Here is a 21,885-nt window from a genome sequence, read left to right as displayed (position 1 = left end):
GCGCTCCAGCTCCGCAACAGGCCGCTCTTAACAGCCGTCTGCTCGTAGCTCCCAGCCGCAGCCTCCGACCGCCTCCGCCCGCCGCCGCCGCCTCACAGCGTCGACAGGCCCGAGGCCCGGGACCGCGCTCTCACTCTGCCAGCCGCCGCTCCCCGCGTGGGCCCCGGCCGAAGATTGAGATAAAGCCCGAGGCCTCAAAGTCTTCCTAGCCCGCCTAGGAAAACGACGGTGTTCAAGTCCCGCTGCGGCCAGACTTTCACCAAAACTTCTCGCTCGTTCAGTTCCAGAAAATGCGACTGTTCCAGTGTATTCTGCAGTAAACAAGCCGGTACCACGGCCCGCTTGCCTGCACACAAACACCGTTTTTACGGCGATCCAGATGAATCTCTCAAAGAGTGTATTTCCTGGTATTCCGGCCACGGCCGATGGTGTTATGAGTGTAGTAAAAATGCCCACTGCCCAGTGCTCATTCCTACACACAAGCCGCCCCACAGGGCTCGCACACATAAAATCGACTCATGTCGATGTGCATTAAATGTAGTGAATGTGCCCACAAACACTACACACTGCATGTCTCACGGTTTCTGTAAAAGCGAAACCAACACACATTCAGTCAGCTCAAGCCGACAGTGTTTTCAGTGTAGTAAATGTGCCCGCTGTCACGCGCCCACATTCACTCACAGACATGACAAGCCCCACGGGGTTCCCCCCGCTCGCTCTCTCTCAGCAAGCCGCCTCAAGAGAGTCGAGCGCGGGCAGGCTGCCCGCTGTGATCAGCGCGCCCCCCGCCTCGAACGCTGCAAACACGGCGTCTATGTTACAGCACACCGAAGTTCTCCGGCTGCCACTATGTCACGGCCAGAGCCCAGATCTCATTCAACCCTTAGCTATTCATGCAAATGCATGGGCAAAGCTTCCCGGGGTATCAGAATGGGTGCTGAACATTATAAGAAGAGGCTATTCGCTACAGTTCGCTCGACGCCCCCGCCGTTGCGCGGTGCGAATCGAAACTACGCTAGAAAAGGAGGTAGCACATCTACTTTGTACCGAAATTGCAGCAGATATTTTCTGGTACCGAAAAGAGACGGGGGTCTCAGACCCATTCTAAATCTAAGACAGCTGAACAAAGCGCTTTCGAAACGCCGGTTCAGAATGCTCACGACCAGGAAAATCCTCGCGCAAATTCGCCATGTCAATAGATCTGAAGGACGCGTATTTCCAAATACAAATAGCGTCACGTCACAGGCGATTTTTGAGATTCTCCTTTGAGGGCCAGGCATATCAATACACAGTCCTACCGTTTGGCCTGTCTCTAGACCCCGTACATTCACGATGTGCATGGACGCGGCGTTCGCACCCCTGAAACTTCGGGGAATGCGAGTGTTTAACTACTTGGACGATTGGCTGATTCTAGCTCAATCACACTCAGAGCTCATAAAGCACAGGACCATTTTACTCGAACACCTCGAGAATCTGGGTCTCAGAGTCAATTGGGCAAAGAGTTCACTGTCTCCCAGTCAGAAAATCTCTTTTCTGGGCACAGAGCTGGACTCGCTGTCTATGACAGCGCAGCTATCGCCACAGCGCACACTGAATATTCAGCGCATGACGGAAACCTTCCGCTGCGGCGCTATTGTCCCGCTCAGAAAATTTCAGAGGATGCTGGGTCTCATGGCCTCAGCATTGTCAGTACTTCAGCTGGGTCTGCTTCGCATGCGCCCACTGCAGTTCTGGCTGAAAGCGCGAGTACCAAGCTGAGCATGGGCTTCCGGTCTGTTCCGCCTCAAGGTCGATCAGAAATGCGCCCTCAGCTCTGAAACCTTGGAGAGTGATCGACTGGTACCAATCAGGTGTAAGCCTGGGGACTTTCCTCGAGTGTGAAGGTGGTGTCTACGGACGCCTCCACCTCGGGATGGGGAGCACTGCTCGAGGGCAGGCCGTTCTTCGGCCAGTGGTCAGAACGGGAGAAGCTTCTGCATGTAAACTGCCTGGAAATGCTGGCGGTAGACAACAAGCTGACGCGTTTTTTGTCCCCAGATAAGAGGACACCACGTCTTGGTCCGTTCGGACAACATGTCAGTGGTGGCTTATATAAATCACCAGGGAGGTATCAGGTCTCGAAACCTTTACAGGCTGACGGAACACCTCCTGGTATGGGCTCAGCACAACCTGTGCTCGCTGAGAGCGGTGCACGTGCCAGGCCTTCTAAATATAGGACCAGACAGACTGTCCAGAAACAATGTTCCAGCAGGGGAATGGTCTTTACACCCACAGACAGTCCAGTTGCTGTGGAAGACATTCGGCAGAGCGGAGGTAGACCTGTTTGCGTCTCTGCGCACACAAAACTGATCACACAGCGCGCAACTAGCCTACCAAACAGAGACGCGAGTACTTTCGCGTCTATGTGCGCTTGAATATTTAAATTAACAAGGCTTAAAAAGGCGCAAGTTATCCACTTCAGTGAGGATGGAGCACTGGCCGGATCGCCCGAGTGTCTTTAACGCTGGCCCCGGGCAGTCCTTATTGTCGAGCCCTGGAAGACTCCCATGTGAAATAAGTCGGAGCCTCAGAGCCACACCTACCTATTACATCATCGTCATGGACCATTGAGAGTATAACGTTGTTTACCAGCCGTAGTGAACTTTTCCAGAAAGTTTGCTTTGGAAAGCTGCTTTGAATTCCCAAAACGAACTCCAAATTAACTTTGTATTTTGTATGAAATTGTATGAAATTGTCACATCAGTTTGTTAGATTTTGCTTGAAGTATATCAGGGCCTTTATGTGTGAGTCTATCAGTGTGAGTCCCCTGTGTGAAGAGATGGATCTCAAAATCATTCAGACAGTGTTGTAAACAGGGCCGTCCTCAGATGAAGCCCACACTCTGTGGTGTGAAAGTAGCCTTGATTTCTAACAGATACACATTTTCTATTGCCATACCAAAGAACACAAACATTACATGACTTTATATATGTATTTGTAAGTGTGAAGTTTTATTGCACTGATCACAACTCCAGAGTGAATGTGTAGATGATTGTTGACATTTTTCTAAACCTCTCGTCACACTGAGGAAAATGGCTATTTTCTTTCTGAATGAGTTTGCAAATGCCGTTTCAGCTCTGTGTGATATGAGAAACTCTTCTCACACTGAAGACACTTGTAAGGCTTCTCTCCAGTGTGAGCTCTCATGTGAATAGTAAGGTTTCCTTTAACCCTGAAGCTCTTTTCACATTGAGGGCACATGAAAGGCTTTTCTCCAGTGTGAACTCTCATGTGATTCTCAAGGTTTATACTTCTTGTGAAACACTTTCCGCAGTGAAGGCATATGTAAGGCTTCTCAACGATGTGAATTTTTACATGATTAAGGTGATTCCTGTCTGGGAAACTCCTTTCGCACTGATGACATGTAAAACATTTCTCTCCTGAGTGAATCTTCATGTGATGATTATTACAGCTATCTTTAAATCTGAAACTCTTTCCACACTGATCACAAACAAACCTTTTCTCTTTACTGTGAACTTTCATGTGGGCATTAAGGGTTTTCTTCTGTATAAATCTCTTTCCACACTGAGAGCATATGAACGGCTTCTCTCCAGTATGAATTTTCAAGTGGCCTTTAAGGCTTTCTTTTCGACTGAAACTTTTTCCACACAGATGGCAGGAGTAAGGCTTCTCTCCAGTGTGAACTCTCATGTGGCCTTTAAGGCTTTCTTTTCGACTGAAACTATTTCCACACAGTTGGCAGGTGAAACGGCTCTCTCCAATGTGAACTCCCATCTGGACTTTAAGGTTTCCAGTTCCTGTTTTATGAGTCTGTGAGTAACTAGTAGATTTTTCCTCCGTCATGAAATCATGACATTTCTCATACTGATTTTTCTCTTCAATTGCATTCAGTTCTTGACTCTCTTCTTTCAGAGTCATCAGGTCTAAGGTGAAAAGAAACAAAAACAAGTTAACACCAGTTTAATGGCACGAAACAACACACATGAAAAGAGATGTAAAACATCAAATCCAACAACATGTATACTAAATCCTATACCCAACTAAACAATTCAAAAGTGTGTAACCTGTAATCTCAGAACTTCTCAAAATTGTTATTAATTGCTTTCTTTAGGATACATCCCAAATACTTTCAAACTGGCAGATATCAAACCCTTTGAATAAAGAATGAATTAAGTTTGGCATTTTAGTTCCAATTATGATTAATCAGATTCAAAAGTTTAAATCAGATAAAGCTCAAGGACACGACACAGCATGTTACACACAAACAATACTAGACAACGAATGAAACAAACTGAGGGACACCCAGGGGATGACAGAGATGGAGCCATTGGAACAGAAATATCTGTGGAGACCAGAAAGATACATGGGCGTGATGTAGGGTGGCCATACGTTCGGATTTTGGCCGGACAGTCCGGATCTTAAGCCCCCTGTCCGGCGCAACCTCAAGCCTCATTTGTCCTCCTTTTGGGAGTTGCGCTGAATCGGCCTAAATAAACCCGCTCTAGAATATTTATTGGGACGCAGCAGCATAGTGTCTAATGCCGTAAGATCTCTGGTCAAACAAATGATTGGCTGAAAGTGGTGTGAAATAAATCTGATACATAATTGGTTAAAAACGTAAACAAGCCTCCATGACGTGGAGTCCACATGCTGGCTACATCATATCATAACGTTAACATGCCGAAACATCAGAACTCATTTAACTCTTCGGAGTCTTGGGCTATTTTGGCCGTTTTTGAGTACTTTTTATTTTTTTTATTTTGCGACATAAACAAATGTTTACTATACCAATGTTTGGTATTGTTTTTTTCAGCACAACATCACCTATATGAACAGACAATTATTTTTTCACTTTTATGTACTGTATCAACATACTGGACCCAAAATCACACAAAAAAACACAAAATCCGAATAGAAAAATTATAGTTTTTTTACTACAAAAAACACAAACATGCTCAATGAAGCATTTTAAAAGGTTTAAAATGTAAACACAAGTTGTAAATGTCAACATATACAGGTAAAATTTAGATATAATCAAGCTATATACAAAAAAAATATATGATTTACAAAAAAAAAGCGAGTGTAGCCATAGGCTTTTTTTTTTTTTCTCTTTTTAGCTTTGCCACTTTTTAAAAGTTTATGCACACAATTATACAGAGAGCTATATTTAAGGCCTTGCATTCCCAGAGTATGAGGGTTCCCAATTAGTGCAAATACAACATAAAAAAGGTAAAATTTAGATAAAATCTAACTATATACAGCAAAAAGCAGGTGTGGCAATAGGCGTTTTTTTCTTTTCTTTTTTGCTTAGAAACTCTACAAAACACTTCATGTACAATTACACAGACAGCTACATTACAGGGCTTTCCTTCCTTGAGTAAGAGGGGTTCCTAAAAAGTGCAAATATACTATACAAAAGGTAAAATGAACACAAAATCAAACTATATATATATATATATATATACACAACTATTTACAACGAATATCAGGTGAGTTTTTTTAGCGCAATTTTCCACCGGACAAAATTGCGATTGTTAACTCATGATTTCTGTTCTGTCTGTGCGCACCAATCTTGCACTTCTATCTCCTCCTCAACCAGACCACCTAGAGACTTCGGGTTTTCGGCATTATGTTAACCCCCTGAGGTCGGCTATCACGCCGGCGCGATAGGCTCGTTTTTTTTCGTATGAGTGCAAAAAAAAAATAATAATAATTTTTATCTTATATGCTTGTGTTATACATCAATCGATCCTGTTTAGTGTGTATTTTTTTTGTGTATGCTCATAATAAAAACAAAGTGTTGTGCTTTTCGCCAAATAAAGAAAAATAAACATGATGCGAGTTCTGCCTACTCTCCGTCAGTGAAGTCAATTCTGAAACGCGTCCGAAAATGAACTGTAACTCAGCGAATACTCAGTCAAACAGGCATACAGACACACAGGCATGAAGCTTGAATTATCTTCTTTCAAATGAAGTAATTTTTATAAAAAACAAATATTCACAGTTTATATAATATGTATGTAAAGAGAGAGATGTCAGTCGTTCTCATCTCAGCTAATTAAGTTTTAATGTGACTCCGCCTACGGAGACCGCGCTATTCAAACGCAAATGTGAGGCGATCCATACAAACCTGTGAAACGCCCACATCCGCTGGATAAGGCCGGTGAAACACTGGATGCGTGGCGTAAGCGTCTCAGCTGCGTGGCGTGTCCGTTTTTATTTCGGCTCCCATCCATGTTAACAGTTTAGAGTTTGCATACTGCCTGTGTGAGACGCGCGTCTCAGGCGCTGCACGAGCCGCGTGGAAAACGCGTGCATTCTAGAAATAGAACCGACGCCTATTTTTCACGCGACACGCAAGCGTCTTGGAAGCGTTTCCATGCAAAATTGAATAGGAAAATCTGTTTATTTGTCATTTTGACACGAATACATATTAATAAATGTCCTTTTGATGTTTAAAAGTGTCTAGGTTTTGACATAAATGCAAATATAAATGTAATTTTACAAAATATGATCGATTTTCAAATACTGCTGTATTGAATGAACAGCTTTTAGCAAACTCTATTGCTATACTGAGATGAGGAATAGGCTATATACTGTATGTGTTTTGTCAAAAATAAAGTCATCAACTAACTAATGAATCCTTTACTTTGAAATACGTATGATAAAATGTATACTTTAGTTTTGAAAGACGTTGACTAGTTTTGAAAAGATTATAAAGTATGTATGTGCATGCATATATATATGTGTGTGTGTATGAAGAGTTCAGATGCAAAAGCCTCTAAATGCCATCTGAAATTTTCTCCTAGAATGATCATTTTTATGAAGCTTGTATATTTAAGTTAGCTATAGGTGACACGTCACCTGAATGAATGGCTCATTAAGTATGCAGGGACGTAGTCTCACCAGGTGTGAACTACTTATTATGCATGATGCTGTTGGAGCGTTTACGCCCCATCCGCATATTGGCTTTCCAAACTAAAAGTGTTTCACAAAACTAAAATCAATGTATCGTTTTTTTGTGGATGATTAGGCAGGATGATTTTCATATCATTTTGAAGAAAAAACACTAGGCGATGAAATCCATTAGTCAAAAGTCTTATTGCCACATATTTAGTATGTGTTTTGTGGCCTTATTTCAGAAACTTTAGTTTTTAGTTTTTTCAATAACCACGCATAAACATTATTCTCTCAAAAATGCAGACATGTACATTCTTGTTGCTCACATATTATGGTAGCCCTGTTTGTGCTAAATAGTGTGTAATTTTTTTTTGCCATTAATATGTTTATAAGCAACTGAAAAAAGCACAAATGTCAGGGCATGTCAGAACATCTCAAGGACCCCAAAAACACCCCAGACCCCAGAGGGTTAAGGAAGGTCTAATCTCGGGAACGCACAAAAAAAAAAAAAAAATCCATGAAAAGATTTACTATCTCTTAGTGTTGTGATCCCATGACGTCAGAAAATTGAGCTAAAATTGCGTTTTTATTACTTGTTTTTTTTTTTATCTGTGCCACTCCTCAAAACAGTTTCTGTCAACAATGAGACCAAAGACATTCGCTTCATTTTTCTTCCACAAAAAACTACCTAAACTACCTAAACTATCTACACTACTCCTAAACTACTCTCAAAATCTATTCAAACTTTTCCAAAAACTAGCAATAATATATCTCTCTCTCTCTTTCTATATACATATGTCTCTCTGTCTACTCCGTCAATCTCCCGACTCCCACGGGCGCCTTTCAATTTCGCTTCTTTGCTCAGTTGGCTCCTCCTCCACTCCCTAAAATGTGCAGACTGAAGAGCAGAGTCAGCAGATTCACACATTTTTCTCCGTTTTGTTTTATGACAAAAACCGACGAAGTTATTAGAATAAATGCAATGCCTGTCGCACCCCATCTTGCGTTCTTTTACGAACGCGTCAATATTTTCAATATTTTTTTATATAAAGTTTAAATGATCATATCTCCGTTTTTACTTGGTCTATCAACACAAAACAAAAAGTAAAATAGAGTTTCAAGCCAGCATTTTCGACAGAAGTGGACGGCAACGTGACTTTGTTTTTATGCTTCGACGTCTTAAACTGGTCATGTGAATTGATCACGCCGGCGTGATCGGCGACTCGGAAGAGTTAATCCGCAATGGACAAAAGGGCTTGGCCATGATGACCCTGCTGCTGTCGCCTTATGTATTTCTTATTTATATATTTCTGTTATTTCCAGAAGCCCAGAAATGTTATGTTGTCAGCCACTGAGCACTTTGCAAGAACGGTTCATCTCAGTGGTCAGTTTTTAGTAGTTATTAATAAAATAGGTTATACTACATTACAGTTTTGCCAGCTGGGATGTAAAAACTTTGATGCTCAATATCTCAGAACTACCCAAAACGGAGATAGAACCTTATAATTCTAAGCTGTCGAGTTGTTAATATGAGAGTTATGAGACATTATTTAAGAGATTTAAGTATTGTATTACATAAGTAGCTCTCGGACACTTTCCTTTTTAAAAAGTAGCTCTCGAATGAAATAAGGTTGGAGACCCCTGCTCTAAACCTTGTCATTGCAGACGCTGCCAAATCTTCAAAAGATGCAGTTGGAGGTGAACAAGCTTGCTATATTATCTGCTGGTTCGGAAATGCCACTGAATCACAGAAAAAGATAATCAGAAAAACAGTTACTACTGCCAACAAATTACTAGGGATAACACTACCGAGCATTGAACACATTTACAAAGACAGAATGGTGAGAAAGGTCAATAATATTGTGAGTGATTACACACACCAGTTGGCATTTCATTTTAAACTACTGCCATCTAGGCGTCGTTTCTGCCCACCCCTTCTGACCGAGAACAGATCCAAATTCTGTTTTGTACCACAAGCCATAAAAGCCTTAAATCAGTCAAAATAAGCTAGATGTCCAGCTGGCCTGGTCAGATGTAGGGGTGTATATTGTATTGTATTGTATTTGTTTGTGTCATATGTCTGATGTCCTGTCATGTAGTGCCTTGCGACTGCGCCACAATCCCAATTGCCCCACGGGTACAGTAGTAAAGTAGTAGAGTTATTTACTACTACTATTGTACATACCGGGAAACTAAATTCTCTGAGGCCCAGACAACAGCCGAAAGCATTTGTGAAGAAAGTAATGTGGAGGCTGTTCTGAAAGAGAAGAGACAGAGAAACAGCAAGAGGCATTTCAGCTATGAGGCTCCTGATGAACCTTCTTTAAGTCAACTTCTTTAACATTGTGGTCGACTCTGCTGTGACATCCATGGATGAGAGATTTGAAACACTCAACCAAGTGAAATCCAAATATGGAGTGCTGCTAAACTTCAGCACTGCCTCACAGATGTCTAGTGAATCTTTAAAGGCTCACTGCATGGAAGTTCAAAACACTCTAACCTTCAGAGATAACTGTGACATCAGTGGAATGGATCTGGCAAATGGGATTCAGAATTTACCTGATCTGCCATCAGATAAGATGACTGCCTTTGAGCTGCTTTCCTTTCTCTCTGAGAAAAACCTGGAGGAACTCTATCCTAATCTTTGGATAGCCCTAAGAATTGCAGTCACTCAGCCTGTAACAGTAGCATCGTCAGAGAGGAGCTTTTCAAAATTAAAGCTCATCAAAAGCTACCTGAGGTCTTCCATGTCACAGGAACATTTGAGTGGATTGGCCATCATGAGCATAAGTCATGAAACACCTGTCCTATGATGACATCATTGATTATTTTGCCTCATGAAAGTGCAGAAAAGCAATATTTTGATGGTTAGATTATAATTCAAGATTGTATGGCAGAAATGCATTTGTGTAAATGACTGCTTAATTAACTATGTGATATTCTTTCTCAGTTTTTCTAGACAGTCCAAATAGACTGGTGCCCATACTGATGCTGAAAATGCCAAGGCTGTAGAGGGAACCAAAGTTAATCCCAAAAGCCATCGCTCACGGGTCAGGTAGGAGGACCCCCTAAGCAGAATTTAGCATCAAGCATATTTTGCGTTCGTCCATCTGTGCAAGAGATTTTAAAGCAGAACTTGGTAACTTTTTTAACTTAATAAAACTGTCTAGAAATCATTTGGATGGTTAAAGGGGCTATATACTTTTTTCTGAAATTTAAACTCGCGACTGACACCTGTGGCCAAAAAACGGAACTGCTCTTCCTTTCTGCTCGCTCTCGTACGTGCACACTTCACAAGTCATCCGCTGCAAAGAAGTCAACATTATGTTTACAGAGGTAAGAACAGTCAAATACATATATTGTTTGAGAAACTAAGTTTGTTTGCTGACTAGCGGTGGTGGCAGAGTGATCTGAAACGTTTAACATGAACGCGCTTGACGTCACATCCGGAGACAGCGCGCGAAAAATCCGACCCGACAGAAAATAGGAAAAATAGGATACAGGCTTATAGGTGCACCCACTGTGAGCTGACAAGGTGTCAGTATGCTCATCAGGAGATGTTTGAGTCATACATGGTCAAATAAAAAGGCTATTGTTACGTTTATTTTGGGGAAAAAGTTGCATATAGCCCCTTTAAACAACCTGTTCTGGTGATATTGGTGACTTTCCCCGCTCCCCCCAGCGTTCCCAGGTGGAAAACCAACCTTGCAACTTGGGGACTACCGTCCCGGTAAGACAGAAATTGGAAGTCTCGCGAGAAGCGAGAACGAGAATGAGTGCGAGCGCGAAACACAAACTGCTTTACGGCAATTCGACATAAACACACACGCATGTATGATGTATTACCAGATTACCCACCTCGGTAGACATAGCTCCACACGATACAGTTGGCTTTCTCCGATCAAAACAAACGCATATGAGCAGCGGTAGAGAGGGGGGGAGGCCGCCGCAAGTTAGTTTTTTACGACCGTGTTGTGAAATATACGCCCCCCCACAGCTGTAGGGGGAGCTTGTGGGGAAAACATGCGACAACAAAAGGGAAAATCAGCGAAGAAGTGACTCGAGTTCCCTAGAGTTGCCGAGTTCTGCTTTAACTCTTTATGATTTAACCTATTCCAATTTAACCTAATGTTTCAGATAGTATGGCGAGTGTGAACACATGATCGGATATGGGTCATAATTGAAAGAACGTGTAAACGGATGGTGAAAAAAAATCGGATTTAGGCAACAAATCAGAATTGGGCATCAAGACCTGCAGTGTGAACGAGGCCTATAAGTTCAATATGTTACTCTTATCCTTCCCTGAGGATGGTTGTAAGGTTTGAGGGCGAACCAAACACCAATGAATCTTCCAGGTGATTTGTTCAAACATAATTCCACACAGAACTCAACACTCCAGACTCCAGACCCCAAATCACCAATCCAGAACCATAAAATCCAGGCTCCAGCCAGCCTACGCTAAGAACTTTATGGCCATCTAAAGGAAGAACGTTGTCAATGTTAGATGGTTTTGAAAAGACTGATTGGTTCAGAGATGGCACAGCTCAGGGCCCGACCAAGATAACGGCAGAAGCTGCTCGGTCCCACGACTGATATACAAAACAGACCTCCTTCTTCTTAAGGAACTCTCAATGACCCCAAGGTTGAAATCTCTTAAAACCACAGAGACTAAGACTTTAACTATAAAAATACATACAATCATTCCAAAACAATTCTCGATGGACTTATATAAATTCTCGATGGACTTATAAAAAATTAAATGAACAAATTTAACAGCAAGATGTCCTATCCACACAGAACGTAGGCCGGCATTATGCAAATGTGACGTGAACTTTGCAAAAATAGATTCAGACTCCTAACGACTCGTTTGAGCGGTTCAGAGACAACTTTCTTTTGAGATAAACTAATTTTACTTATGATGTTAAACACTAGCCTAGAGCGCCATCTGCATTAAAATATTGTCCCCGCCCTAATAACTCACATTTCATGATCTGATTCTTTATTGTTTTTTTCTAATATATGTGATTTCATTGTGTTAACTTTTGTCACAAGTTGCGTCTATAAATAAAGAGATGCATGACATAGAATGACTAAAGAAAGACTTTGAGAATGAAACCAACCTGTTTGTTTTTCAGTATCTTCATGTTTGACTCTGAATGTTTCTTCAATCTTCACGTCTTCACTCTCCTCTTTAATAAACGCCATCTTTATAATAGTGTGTCACATGGATCTCAGTCGCTTCACCAGGAGTTTTTCTGTGAGTTTGGACACTCTGTCCTGTTTAAGAGGAGAATAGTTAACAGAAAGAAAAACACTCAAAACTAAATCTCTGAGAGTGTCTCAATCAGATCTAGTTCAGTAGTTCAGTTCACTGGTAAGAGAGTCAGTCAGAGAGAGAGAGTTAATGGACTTATATGATCTGATTAGACTAAAAACACTCTAAACTAAATCTCTGAGTGTGTGTCAATCAGATCTAGTTCAGTAGTTCAGTTCACTGGTAAGAGAGTCAGTCAGAGAGAGAGAGTTAATGGACTTAAATGATCTGATTAGACTAAAAACACTTTAAACTAAATCTCTGAGTGTGTGTCAATCAGATCTAGTTCAGTAGTTCAGTTCACTGGTAAGAGAGTCAGTCAGAGAGAGAGAGTTAATGGACTTAAATGATCTGATTAGACTAAAAACACTCTAAACTAAATCTCTGAGTGTGTGTCAATCAGATCTAGTTCAGTAGTTCAGTTCACTGGTAAGAGAGTCAGTCAGAGAGAGAGAGTTAATGGACTTAAATGATCTGATTAGACTAAAAACACTCTAAACTAAATCTCTGAGTGTGTGTCAATCAGATCTAGTTCAGTAGTTCAGTTCACTGGTAAGAGAGTCAGTCAGAGAGAGAGAGTTAATGGACTTAAATGATCTGATTAGACTAAAAACACTAAACTAAATCTCTGAGAGTGTCTCAATCAGATCTAGTTCAGTAGTTCAGTTCACTGGTAAGAGAGTCAGTCAGAGAGAGAGAGTTAATGGACTTATATGATCTGATTAGACTAAAAACACTCTAAACTAAATCTCTGAGTGTGTGTCAATCAGATCTAGTTCAGTAGTTCAGTTCACTGGTAAGAGAGTCAGTCAGAGAGAGAGAGTTAATGGACTTAAATGATCTGATTAGACTAAAAACACTCTAAACTAAATCTCTGAGTGTGTGTCAATCAGATCTAGTTCAGTAGTTCAGTTCACTGGTAAGAGAGTCAGTCAGAGAGAGAGAGAGAGTTAATGGACTTAAATGATCTGATTAGACTAAAAACACTCTAAACTCACTGTGATGAAAATATTGTGAGTTGATTTGTAGAAGTTGTCACTCCACATGTGTGTGTTGTTGTTCTTGCTGCATTTACACTGGTGAACTGCAGGAGTCGTCAGCGGGATTCGGTGATTCAAGTGCTTACAAACTCTGAATCATTTGATTCAATTGAATCGGAACCGGTTTCAAAAAGCTCCGTTTCTCTATCATTACTTGCCAGAGAACAAACAGCGTGTTTATGATGAACTGACTCACAATATAGGGAGCGAAATGAGACGCACTGTTTCTGTTATGTTTACTCATTCATTCACTTTCCTTATAAAAACTATGTTCATTAATAGATAAAATACATTACAATGTTACATTCAGTAATAATTAGCTTATTTCACAGTTCTCAATATAATCGTTTGAACGGGTTGTATTGAAAAAGCACTTTCAATTGTTAAAAAAAACAAACCTTTCTTCAGCAGAATCACATATGCAGGAGCGGCGCAGCCTTATGACGTCATATGCCCACACCAAAATAAAAGTCCCGTTCAAAATAACAGAAATTCACATATAGAAAACACATTAAAATGATAAGAAGGGTTGATTTAAAGAATAAATCACAGATTTCCAAAGCTAGCAATACCACAGAGTTTTTGGCTTATAAATGTAAGCAAGAGTAATCGAGTGTGAAATGATCACAGATACAGTTGCAGAGATCTACTTTTTTAAAAACTAAAACTAAATCTAATGGCTGTGACTGTAAAGAATTGCACTGATGATATGTTTAAGATATATTTTGACTGTCTGAGTAGAAAACTTAAAATAAAATGTTAAAATCATTTTGTCTAAATGGTAATGAAATATGGTTTATATTTTATTATCTTTAAAAAGATAATAATTTTCATAAACTTAAACCTTATTTGGTTTCACTTTTTAAAATGTTTTTACTTCAACAATAATCTGCCAAGGGTCTTCTTTAAAATGACACTGCCAAGCCTCAAATTGTAATGGGAGTTTTTTGACACAGCCATTTCTGGACCTATGTGTAACTTTATTTAATTGATGCACAGAGGTTAAATATTCACATATATTGAGAGATGAACAGAGGGACCACATCTAAGGCTAAAAGAAACCCTGGAAAGCAAGGTAAAGAAAATATTAGCATATAGTAAGCAGATACAAGAATGTCAAAGCGAGCTGACAAAGATGCTGGAAAATCTGAATGACCTCGAGTTGCAGTCCAGAATGAATAACCTGTGCTGGAGGACACCGGGAAGGGGTCTATTACTCGTGATAATACAGACGGTCAAATTCAGCGGGCACGCGGAGCTCTGGCATCAAAGCCTAACGCAGAACAACCCCAGAGAGCCATAGTTGTGAACCTCTTACAATACACTACAAAAGAGCATGTCCTGAGAAGAGCCTGGGAGAAGAAAGTAATCGGACTCAGAGAGCGGAGGATTTTCTCTGACCATGATTATTCTTCGGCATTGCCAGAATTCTAGACCTATATCACTCCTTAATACAGATTATAAACTTTATACTTCTATCTTAACCTCCAGATTGCAGGTGTTTTTAGGTGTTTAGATGAAGACCAAACAGGTTAAAGGTCGACAAACATGTGATTAGGGCTGGGTATCGAGTTCGATACTTTTCGATACTATCGAGTATCAAAATATGTCTCGTCTATCGGTACCAAATTTCGATACCGGAGGGGTTAATCTCGTCAACGTCAGAGAGCCAATAAGCATGCAGCATGATCGGCTGTGGCGGAAAAACACTAGTTTACACGGTTGCCCAAAGAGACGTGGCTCGCACGTGAGGCTGTAGTGTGTGTGTGTGTGTGTGTGTGTGTGTAAGTGTCCTAACCCACATAGATGGAAAATATGTGGAAAAGATGCAATTGACCGTTCGCAAAACCCCGCCCTCGAACTGTCCTCGTCCAATCCTAGCTCAGCAACTGTAACTAAGGAGAAGGACCTCCGTCAAACATTGCGATTTCAGCAAGATGGTGAAACGATGCGCCTATGGCACCTGCAAGTCTGACACCAGGTACCCCAAAAGTTTAGAGGGAGGGGTCGTTTTTTTCGCCTTTCCAAAGCCCAAGACCCAAGCGGGAAGATGCCGACAATGGATTAAGCAGTGTGGGAGACCTCACTCACAGCTAAATGCCTCGAAGATTAATAAGCATACATGTGTCAGCGTATATAATATATAAGCGTCAGTCACGCCCGTTTCACATATACTCCGTAGTCCGTTTACAGTGCGGTTTTTTTTCGTACCCATGTTAACAGGTAAAGCTTTCACACTGCACGCGGATGCTGCAATCGTTTCTGCACCGAGTCTATTTTAGCTGTGCTGCACGCGCTGAATTAAAGTGACAGCGCATGGTTCTTGGTCAAAACGAACACAGATTGACATGAAAATATAATAATCTCACCATAAATGCATTTAATAAAATAAAATAAAATGTAGTAAACTCACCATAGCCTAAATGTATTTTTGGACTTGCAGACTTGGAGGAGTTCCATTTGCACACAAGCACACACACACACGACTTGTTTAAATACATTTATATTGTTAATAAATAACAATAAATTGTTGTTGTACCAGCAATATCTTCAAGTTTCTGCCTTAACTTAATGCATTGCTTAACAATGAAACTGAATGAGAATTTAATTGAAATGCATTACTTACACAGTCACCTCTGATAACAGATCATAATTTAGACCAGGGGTTTTCTGTAAAGCTGCATTGAAACTAAATGTTTTGTGAAAAGAGCTATACAAATAAATGTGAATTGAATTAAATATAGTCCACTGGTGGGCAATGATCTTTTCGCAAAAAATTGCATTGCGTGCTTTGCAATTGACGTTCGCAAAAGCCACGCCCCCTAGTTATTGTTACTACGCCCGTCAAACAATTGAGAAACAGACACATGGCTGGGTTGAGCTCCATACCGGTATAAGTGATTGTTTTGGAGTAATGCAGCAGACATATCCTCCAGAGCACAACAGAAAGGGCTGCAATATGCAGTGGAGGGATATGTTCAAAATGTTAAAATAAGCAAAGACGGGAATATTACAACAATCGAGGCCAGTGCTTGAAGTGGGGGAAAAAAGGTGCCGGTAGGCTAACTGTTACTCTCTTGCATTGGCAAATCATGACATTTGAGATTAATACAGTGAAAAACAAAACTACAAGCTCACTGAATGTTATTTAATGATTAGGATACATAGAAAACTTTAGCATTGGTGCTTTTTTACAGGCTCGAAATATGAGTGTAAAAAGAGTCAACAAACTGAATAAATGTCAAAGTTTTTTTGAGGTAATGTAATGTTAAGCGAGTTTGCGCGGAAGAGAATCATGAGAGCAGTACAGACAACACCTGATCATTACAAGCAGTTACAGAAGTATTAATTCATGTTACTGATGACATGCTGTAAATTTATCAAGTCTGAAAGTAATACACAACCACAAGTAGTGGAAATGAGCAGCGATGGAGAGGATCAAGTAAGGCGAGGGTATTCATTTGCCAGGTCATTAGTGTATTAACGCAAAGCTGATGATATGTTATGTTCCCCATGTCAAAGCACTGAGCCCCCATGATGCAGCTGTCTTTAGATCACTGATCTCCTCCTCTCGTGGCGATGACTGTTTTTCAGTAGGGGGAAGGAGTCTTATTGTGCGGAACATTCTGGAACTGTTAAAGTCCTGTGTGATTTCTTTGAAACTGCCAAATCCTTTTACACCTATCCAATGGACTCATCATGCCTTGGAATTCTTTTTGTTTTCAATTTATCTGAAGACTTGCAGCTGTTACCTGTGGGGATGCGTGGGATTTCCCACTTTCTGGTCAATGTATCCCTGCCTCTGCTTAATTATTTTCAGGGCCGGCGCTCCGCACACGCACATCACGCACTGCGCGTAGGGCACCAGGTGCTTGGGGGGGGGCACCAAAAAATCTGGGTCGTGAAAAATCATCACAATAGGCTACTAGTATAAATAACAAATAAAATATGTCTAAAGCAGCCTTTCTCAAACTTTTTTCAGTCAGGGCACCTTTCAAAAGTGCATAAAATCTCAAGGCACCCCAGTGTAAAATATAATTTAAAAACACTGCATAACCCAAATGTAAATGCAAATTTTATATATATATATTTATCTAAAATGAATTTACAAATTTATTAATCCGTTCATATGTTTAAAAAGAAGAAGAATGTATTTATGTAAATTCAAATATATTTATACATGAAATGTCAGATTTGTTTTTTTTTTTTTAGCCTACGTAATTTTTTGGCGGCACACACACACACACACACACACACACACACAGTGGCTGACAGGCTTGGAGGAGTTGAGTGGAGCAAGAAATGAGCGATAGAAGTGAAGAAAATGCAGCGCCCACGACCAGCTCATCGGAGGACACAGACATCGTTGACAAGAAAGGTCACTCAACTTCAGTGGTTTGGAAATATTTTGGCTATTTGCGATCTGACAAGAAACAGAGCGACGTGCACTGCAAACTGTGCGGACGACTAGTGCCATCAAAGACAGGCAATATCACCAACCTGTTTCATCATTTAAAACAATGTCACCCTTTAGAACACAAACAAGCTAAGAAATTACAGTCCCAATCCCAAATAAGTGTTAGTGGCCGTCAACCATCTACAAGCACCAAAGCGACTCAGCAAAGTATATCATCATTTTCACACGCCGTGCCTTACAACAAAAAAACAAAAAGACAAGACATCACAAAAGCAGTTGCTTATTTCATTGCAAAAGACATGCTTCCCATTAGCGTTGTCGAAAATGAGGGATTTAAGAAGCTTATCCGCGTCCTTGACTCCAGATACGAGCTACCTGGCAGAAAACATTTTTCACAGACAGCGATTCCCCGAATGTACACGGTGTGCAGGGAGAAGGTAGAGCGGCAGCTGCAAAATGTACAATTCTTCGCCTCTACTTCTGATATGTGGTCTAGTCGCACATCTGAGCCCTATCTGAGCCTCACTGTTCATTTCACTGATAATGACTGGAATCTTCAGAGCAAATGCCTCCAAACGGCTTACTTTCCTGAAGATCATACAGGTGAAGTTATTGCCCAAGGATTGATTGAAGCACTCGCCTCTTGGGGGCTAAGTGAAGACCGACAATCGTGCATCACAACTGATAGTGGTACAAACATGGTAAAAGCCACTTCACTCAACAAATGGACACGACTTCAGTGTTTTGGTCATCGACTACACTTGGCTATTGATAAGTTTTAGTATCCGTTCTCCATTTAGTAATAAAACTGCTGTAGAAGTAATATAATAATAATAATAATAAAAGAAAATAATTTAAGATGAATCAAATCATTATTTTATTACTCCTTTGTTCTTAAAGGGGGGGTGAAATGCTCATTTTCACTCAATCTCCTGTTAATCTTGAGTGCCTATAGAGTAGTATTGCATCGTTCATATCTCCAAAAAGTCTTTAGTTTTATTATTTTTATATAAGAAAGATAGGCTGTACCGAGTCTTTCCGGAAAAAACCGAGCGGCTGGAGGCGGGCCCTGTGGGCGAAGCTAGCTGTGCTTACGCGCCGAGCTAGTAACGTTAACAACACAGAGATACATTTGAGATACATCAACAGTTTTACTCACCGCCTGCGGTTCCAACGCACGACTGCGGACCTTTATCATTGTGACTGCTCGATCCTTAAGCATTAGACGATCTGCAAATCCGTCGATCTGGGCTTTGTTTATAAAACAATCATCGTCGAAATGCAGGGAAACAGTCTTGCTCAACTCGTTTTTGCCCCGGAAAAACAAACTGCATCCACTATTCCCTTAACGCTGGGTTCTTTGGGAATCTGTGCAGGGTTGTCTTGCCCTGGCAACCAAAAACACACTTCTTTGGTGACACTGACTTCCCTAAAGCCGAGCACAGCGCTTTGATGGGCGTACTGCTTTCGCTCTCTTGCTCTGATCTACGAGTGCGCGTGCGCCCGCGATCTTACCGGAGAAGTGCCCTTAGGACCCGTATAAGGAAATTCCGTTACATCTGACGTCACACATGCCCATACTCGAAAAAAACTTTCCGAAACTTGTGACAAACCGGAAGGACAATTTTTGGCACAGAAATACTCCTTCAAACGTACAATTTAATTTTTTAAACTTTGTCCATGTTTAGCATGGGAATCCAACTCTTTATCAGTGTAAAAAACTCAGTATGCATGAAATAGCATTTCACCCCCCCCTTTAAAGGTTAATGATTTTAAGCATGAAGCAATATTTAAAACTGAAACCTACGCTGATTTAAATTGTAATAAATCTGATAAAAAAAATTAATAAATATGAATAAAATGATGATGAAAAAGTAAATTTTTAAAAGAATCAAATCAATACTAATTTATTAGTCCTTTCTCTAATATACAGCACAACCTGAAATTGTGGTCTTCCTAGGCATTTTTTCCCAGTAATTCGGTCAGAAAAGATGCATGCTTGCATAGGAAATAGCAGAAATTATTCTCACCTATTTTAACGATGTCTTTAAAGTCCAACTGAAATCAAAATTGACCCTATTTACTTTGTTAGCGCATATTACAGTCTTGTGGTGAATAATTAATCCGTGCAAGTAAATATATTTAACAAAATGTTTTTACCATGGTAATCTTTAATCAAAATCTGAAAAGTTACTTCCGGTCTGGAATGGCGTCTTTTTCTGATGACGTAGGTTTGACGGCTTGCGCTTAACCACTCCCCTCGAACCGTTAGTCTGCTATGAACAATATTCCCTTTCACTGGGAAATACGTCTGTTCAATATTCCCTTTCACTGGGAAATACGTCACAACACTGGAGAAAAGTCGTTTGCAACTTCCGGTTCACGGAGACTTTAATAACTATTCTGGGCCAGCAAGTTTCAATCCCTTAAGAAGCCTATGGAGGAGTGAGACAGCTCGCAGATTTCATCAAAAATATCTTAATTTGTGTTCCGAAGATGAACAAAAGTCTTACGGGGTTGGAACATGAGGGTGAGTAATTACTGACAGAATTTTCATTTTTAGGTGAACTAACCCTTTAAACTAGCAAAAGTGGATTCAGACACACTCTAAGTGCACTTGCACTCTGCGCTTTAGACCATGCTCTTAGATCAGGGGTGGGCAAACTACGGCCCGTTAGGCTGTTTAATCCGGCCCGTTGAGTATTTAAAAAGATCGCATTCATTTTGCCTTTTTCTTGCAATACTTTGCGTTATATATATATATATTGCGTTGCATATTTGACAATCGGAATATCAGATATTTCATGCCATAGCTAACAAATGTAAAACAGGAAAAATGACATAAAAGCAGATCATCATTCATTCAGCGCTGTTGTGGCTGCTGTGTGTCACGTAACAAGCAATGACGCGTCACCATGGAAACCAAACAGACAGCGACTTAAGCGCATAGACTTGTTGCACGTTAATGTTTTTTCCTTTTTTGGAAACTCACAGAGAAAAAAAAATGTTTAGTAACCGCTTGCACACCTGTTTAGTTTTTCCTTTGATTTGTCTGCTATTTAGTTTTGTAGCGACTACGACTCTGGGTTAATGTGAATTAGCTCAAGGATATAGGGAATTTTGGAAATATTAATAATCCTAACTCGTGGTCATAATAATTCAGAAATCGCATGTACATTTACTTTATCAATTATCGAGATTACCTTGTTCTGTAAAGGTCTGATCATCCATCATTCGTCCCGCGAATAAATGTAAGATTATCACAGTTAAGAAGGGGTATCTATTTACAAACTCCAAGAAAGTTTATGTTCTGGCCACGAACATCAAACTTTCTGAGTTTATTAATTAAAACTACTGAATGTAGTCTAATATCGAGCTTGTAGCTAGATCTTTTAAGATTCATTGACTTATAAGGTAGGCTTTCAAACACAGAGACAGTGAAAAGTATTCCATGGATTTTAATAAATGTAAAACTAGAGATTATATGAGCTACAAATATAAACGTATGTAAAAATGCAAACAATAAACAAACAAACACTTAACCGAACCAAAACATAAAACATAGCATGATCAGAATGAAATGAAAGAAAGAAAGAAATAGAGAGAAGGGAAAAGCTAGTAATTATTACATACAGAAACCTAAGTTTACGAGACACCGGGAAACAGCTTTTATCAGACAATGTACTTGCGAGTTTCTGTGCTCTTTCTGGTGAGGCTGAGGCTGAGGCAGGAAGCGAGGATGGTGTCCTGTTTCTGCTGCGTCTTCCGGTGTCGCGAGAAGCTTAAAGGGTAACTAAACCCCTGGTCAGAGCCTGACTCCACCCACTGGCAATATTTGAAAAATGCTAGAAAAGTGGGCAGACCCCAGCGGAGATAGAGGGGACGAACCGAGGGCGGGGCTGAGCGCGGGGGCGTGCATTGAGACCCGCAGTGACGGATTAATTGACAGCTGCTGTCAGACTCTAAAATGGAGACTGACTGGAGTGACGCCAGTAGTTGTGCAACAGAGCGATCATTTGAGGTCGAGGACTTTTCTCCCCCACCTTCACCTGAAGTGGAGGAGGGCGAATTGTCCGCGGACACAGCAGGACCAGAACCTTATCAGTTCGAACCGCTGGCTCAAATTGCGGTCTTAACTCCCGTATCGCGATCGGCATCCGACGATGCTAGCGAAGCAGCCGCGCACGGGAGAATGGGGCCAGTGTCTGAGTGGT

At 40.8% G+C, this 21,885-nt stretch overlaps 1 protein-coding gene across 1 annotated transcript in view; it reads right to left on the bottom strand.

Annotated features, from left to right (window-relative positions):
• The window catches only part of LOC307157248 (uncharacterized protein), a 175,885-nt gene extending 162,192 nt beyond the window's left edge, over positions 1-13,693 (bottom strand). Inside the window, exons 1-2 of the mRNA XM_079869115.1 lie at positions 13,653-13,693; positions 12,021-12,177 (exon numbers count right to left, since the gene is read on the bottom strand). Of these exons, the coding sequence (XP_079725241.1) occupies positions 12,021-12,105 (85 nt within the window). The 5' untranslated portion in view covers positions 12,106-12,177; positions 13,653-13,693. The remainder of the gene's footprint in view (positions 1-12,020; positions 12,178-13,652) is intronic.
• Positions 13,694-21,885: the final 8,192 nt, after the last annotated feature.

This window comes from Squalius cephalus, assembly GCF_949319135.1.
Source record: "Squalius cephalus genome assembly, chromosome: 4".
NCBI lineage: Eukaryota > Metazoa > Chordata > Actinopteri > Cypriniformes > Leuciscidae > Squalius > Squalius cephalus.
Note: the sequence above shows the minus strand (reverse complement) of the source record. Positions and strands in the feature narration are given on the sequence as shown.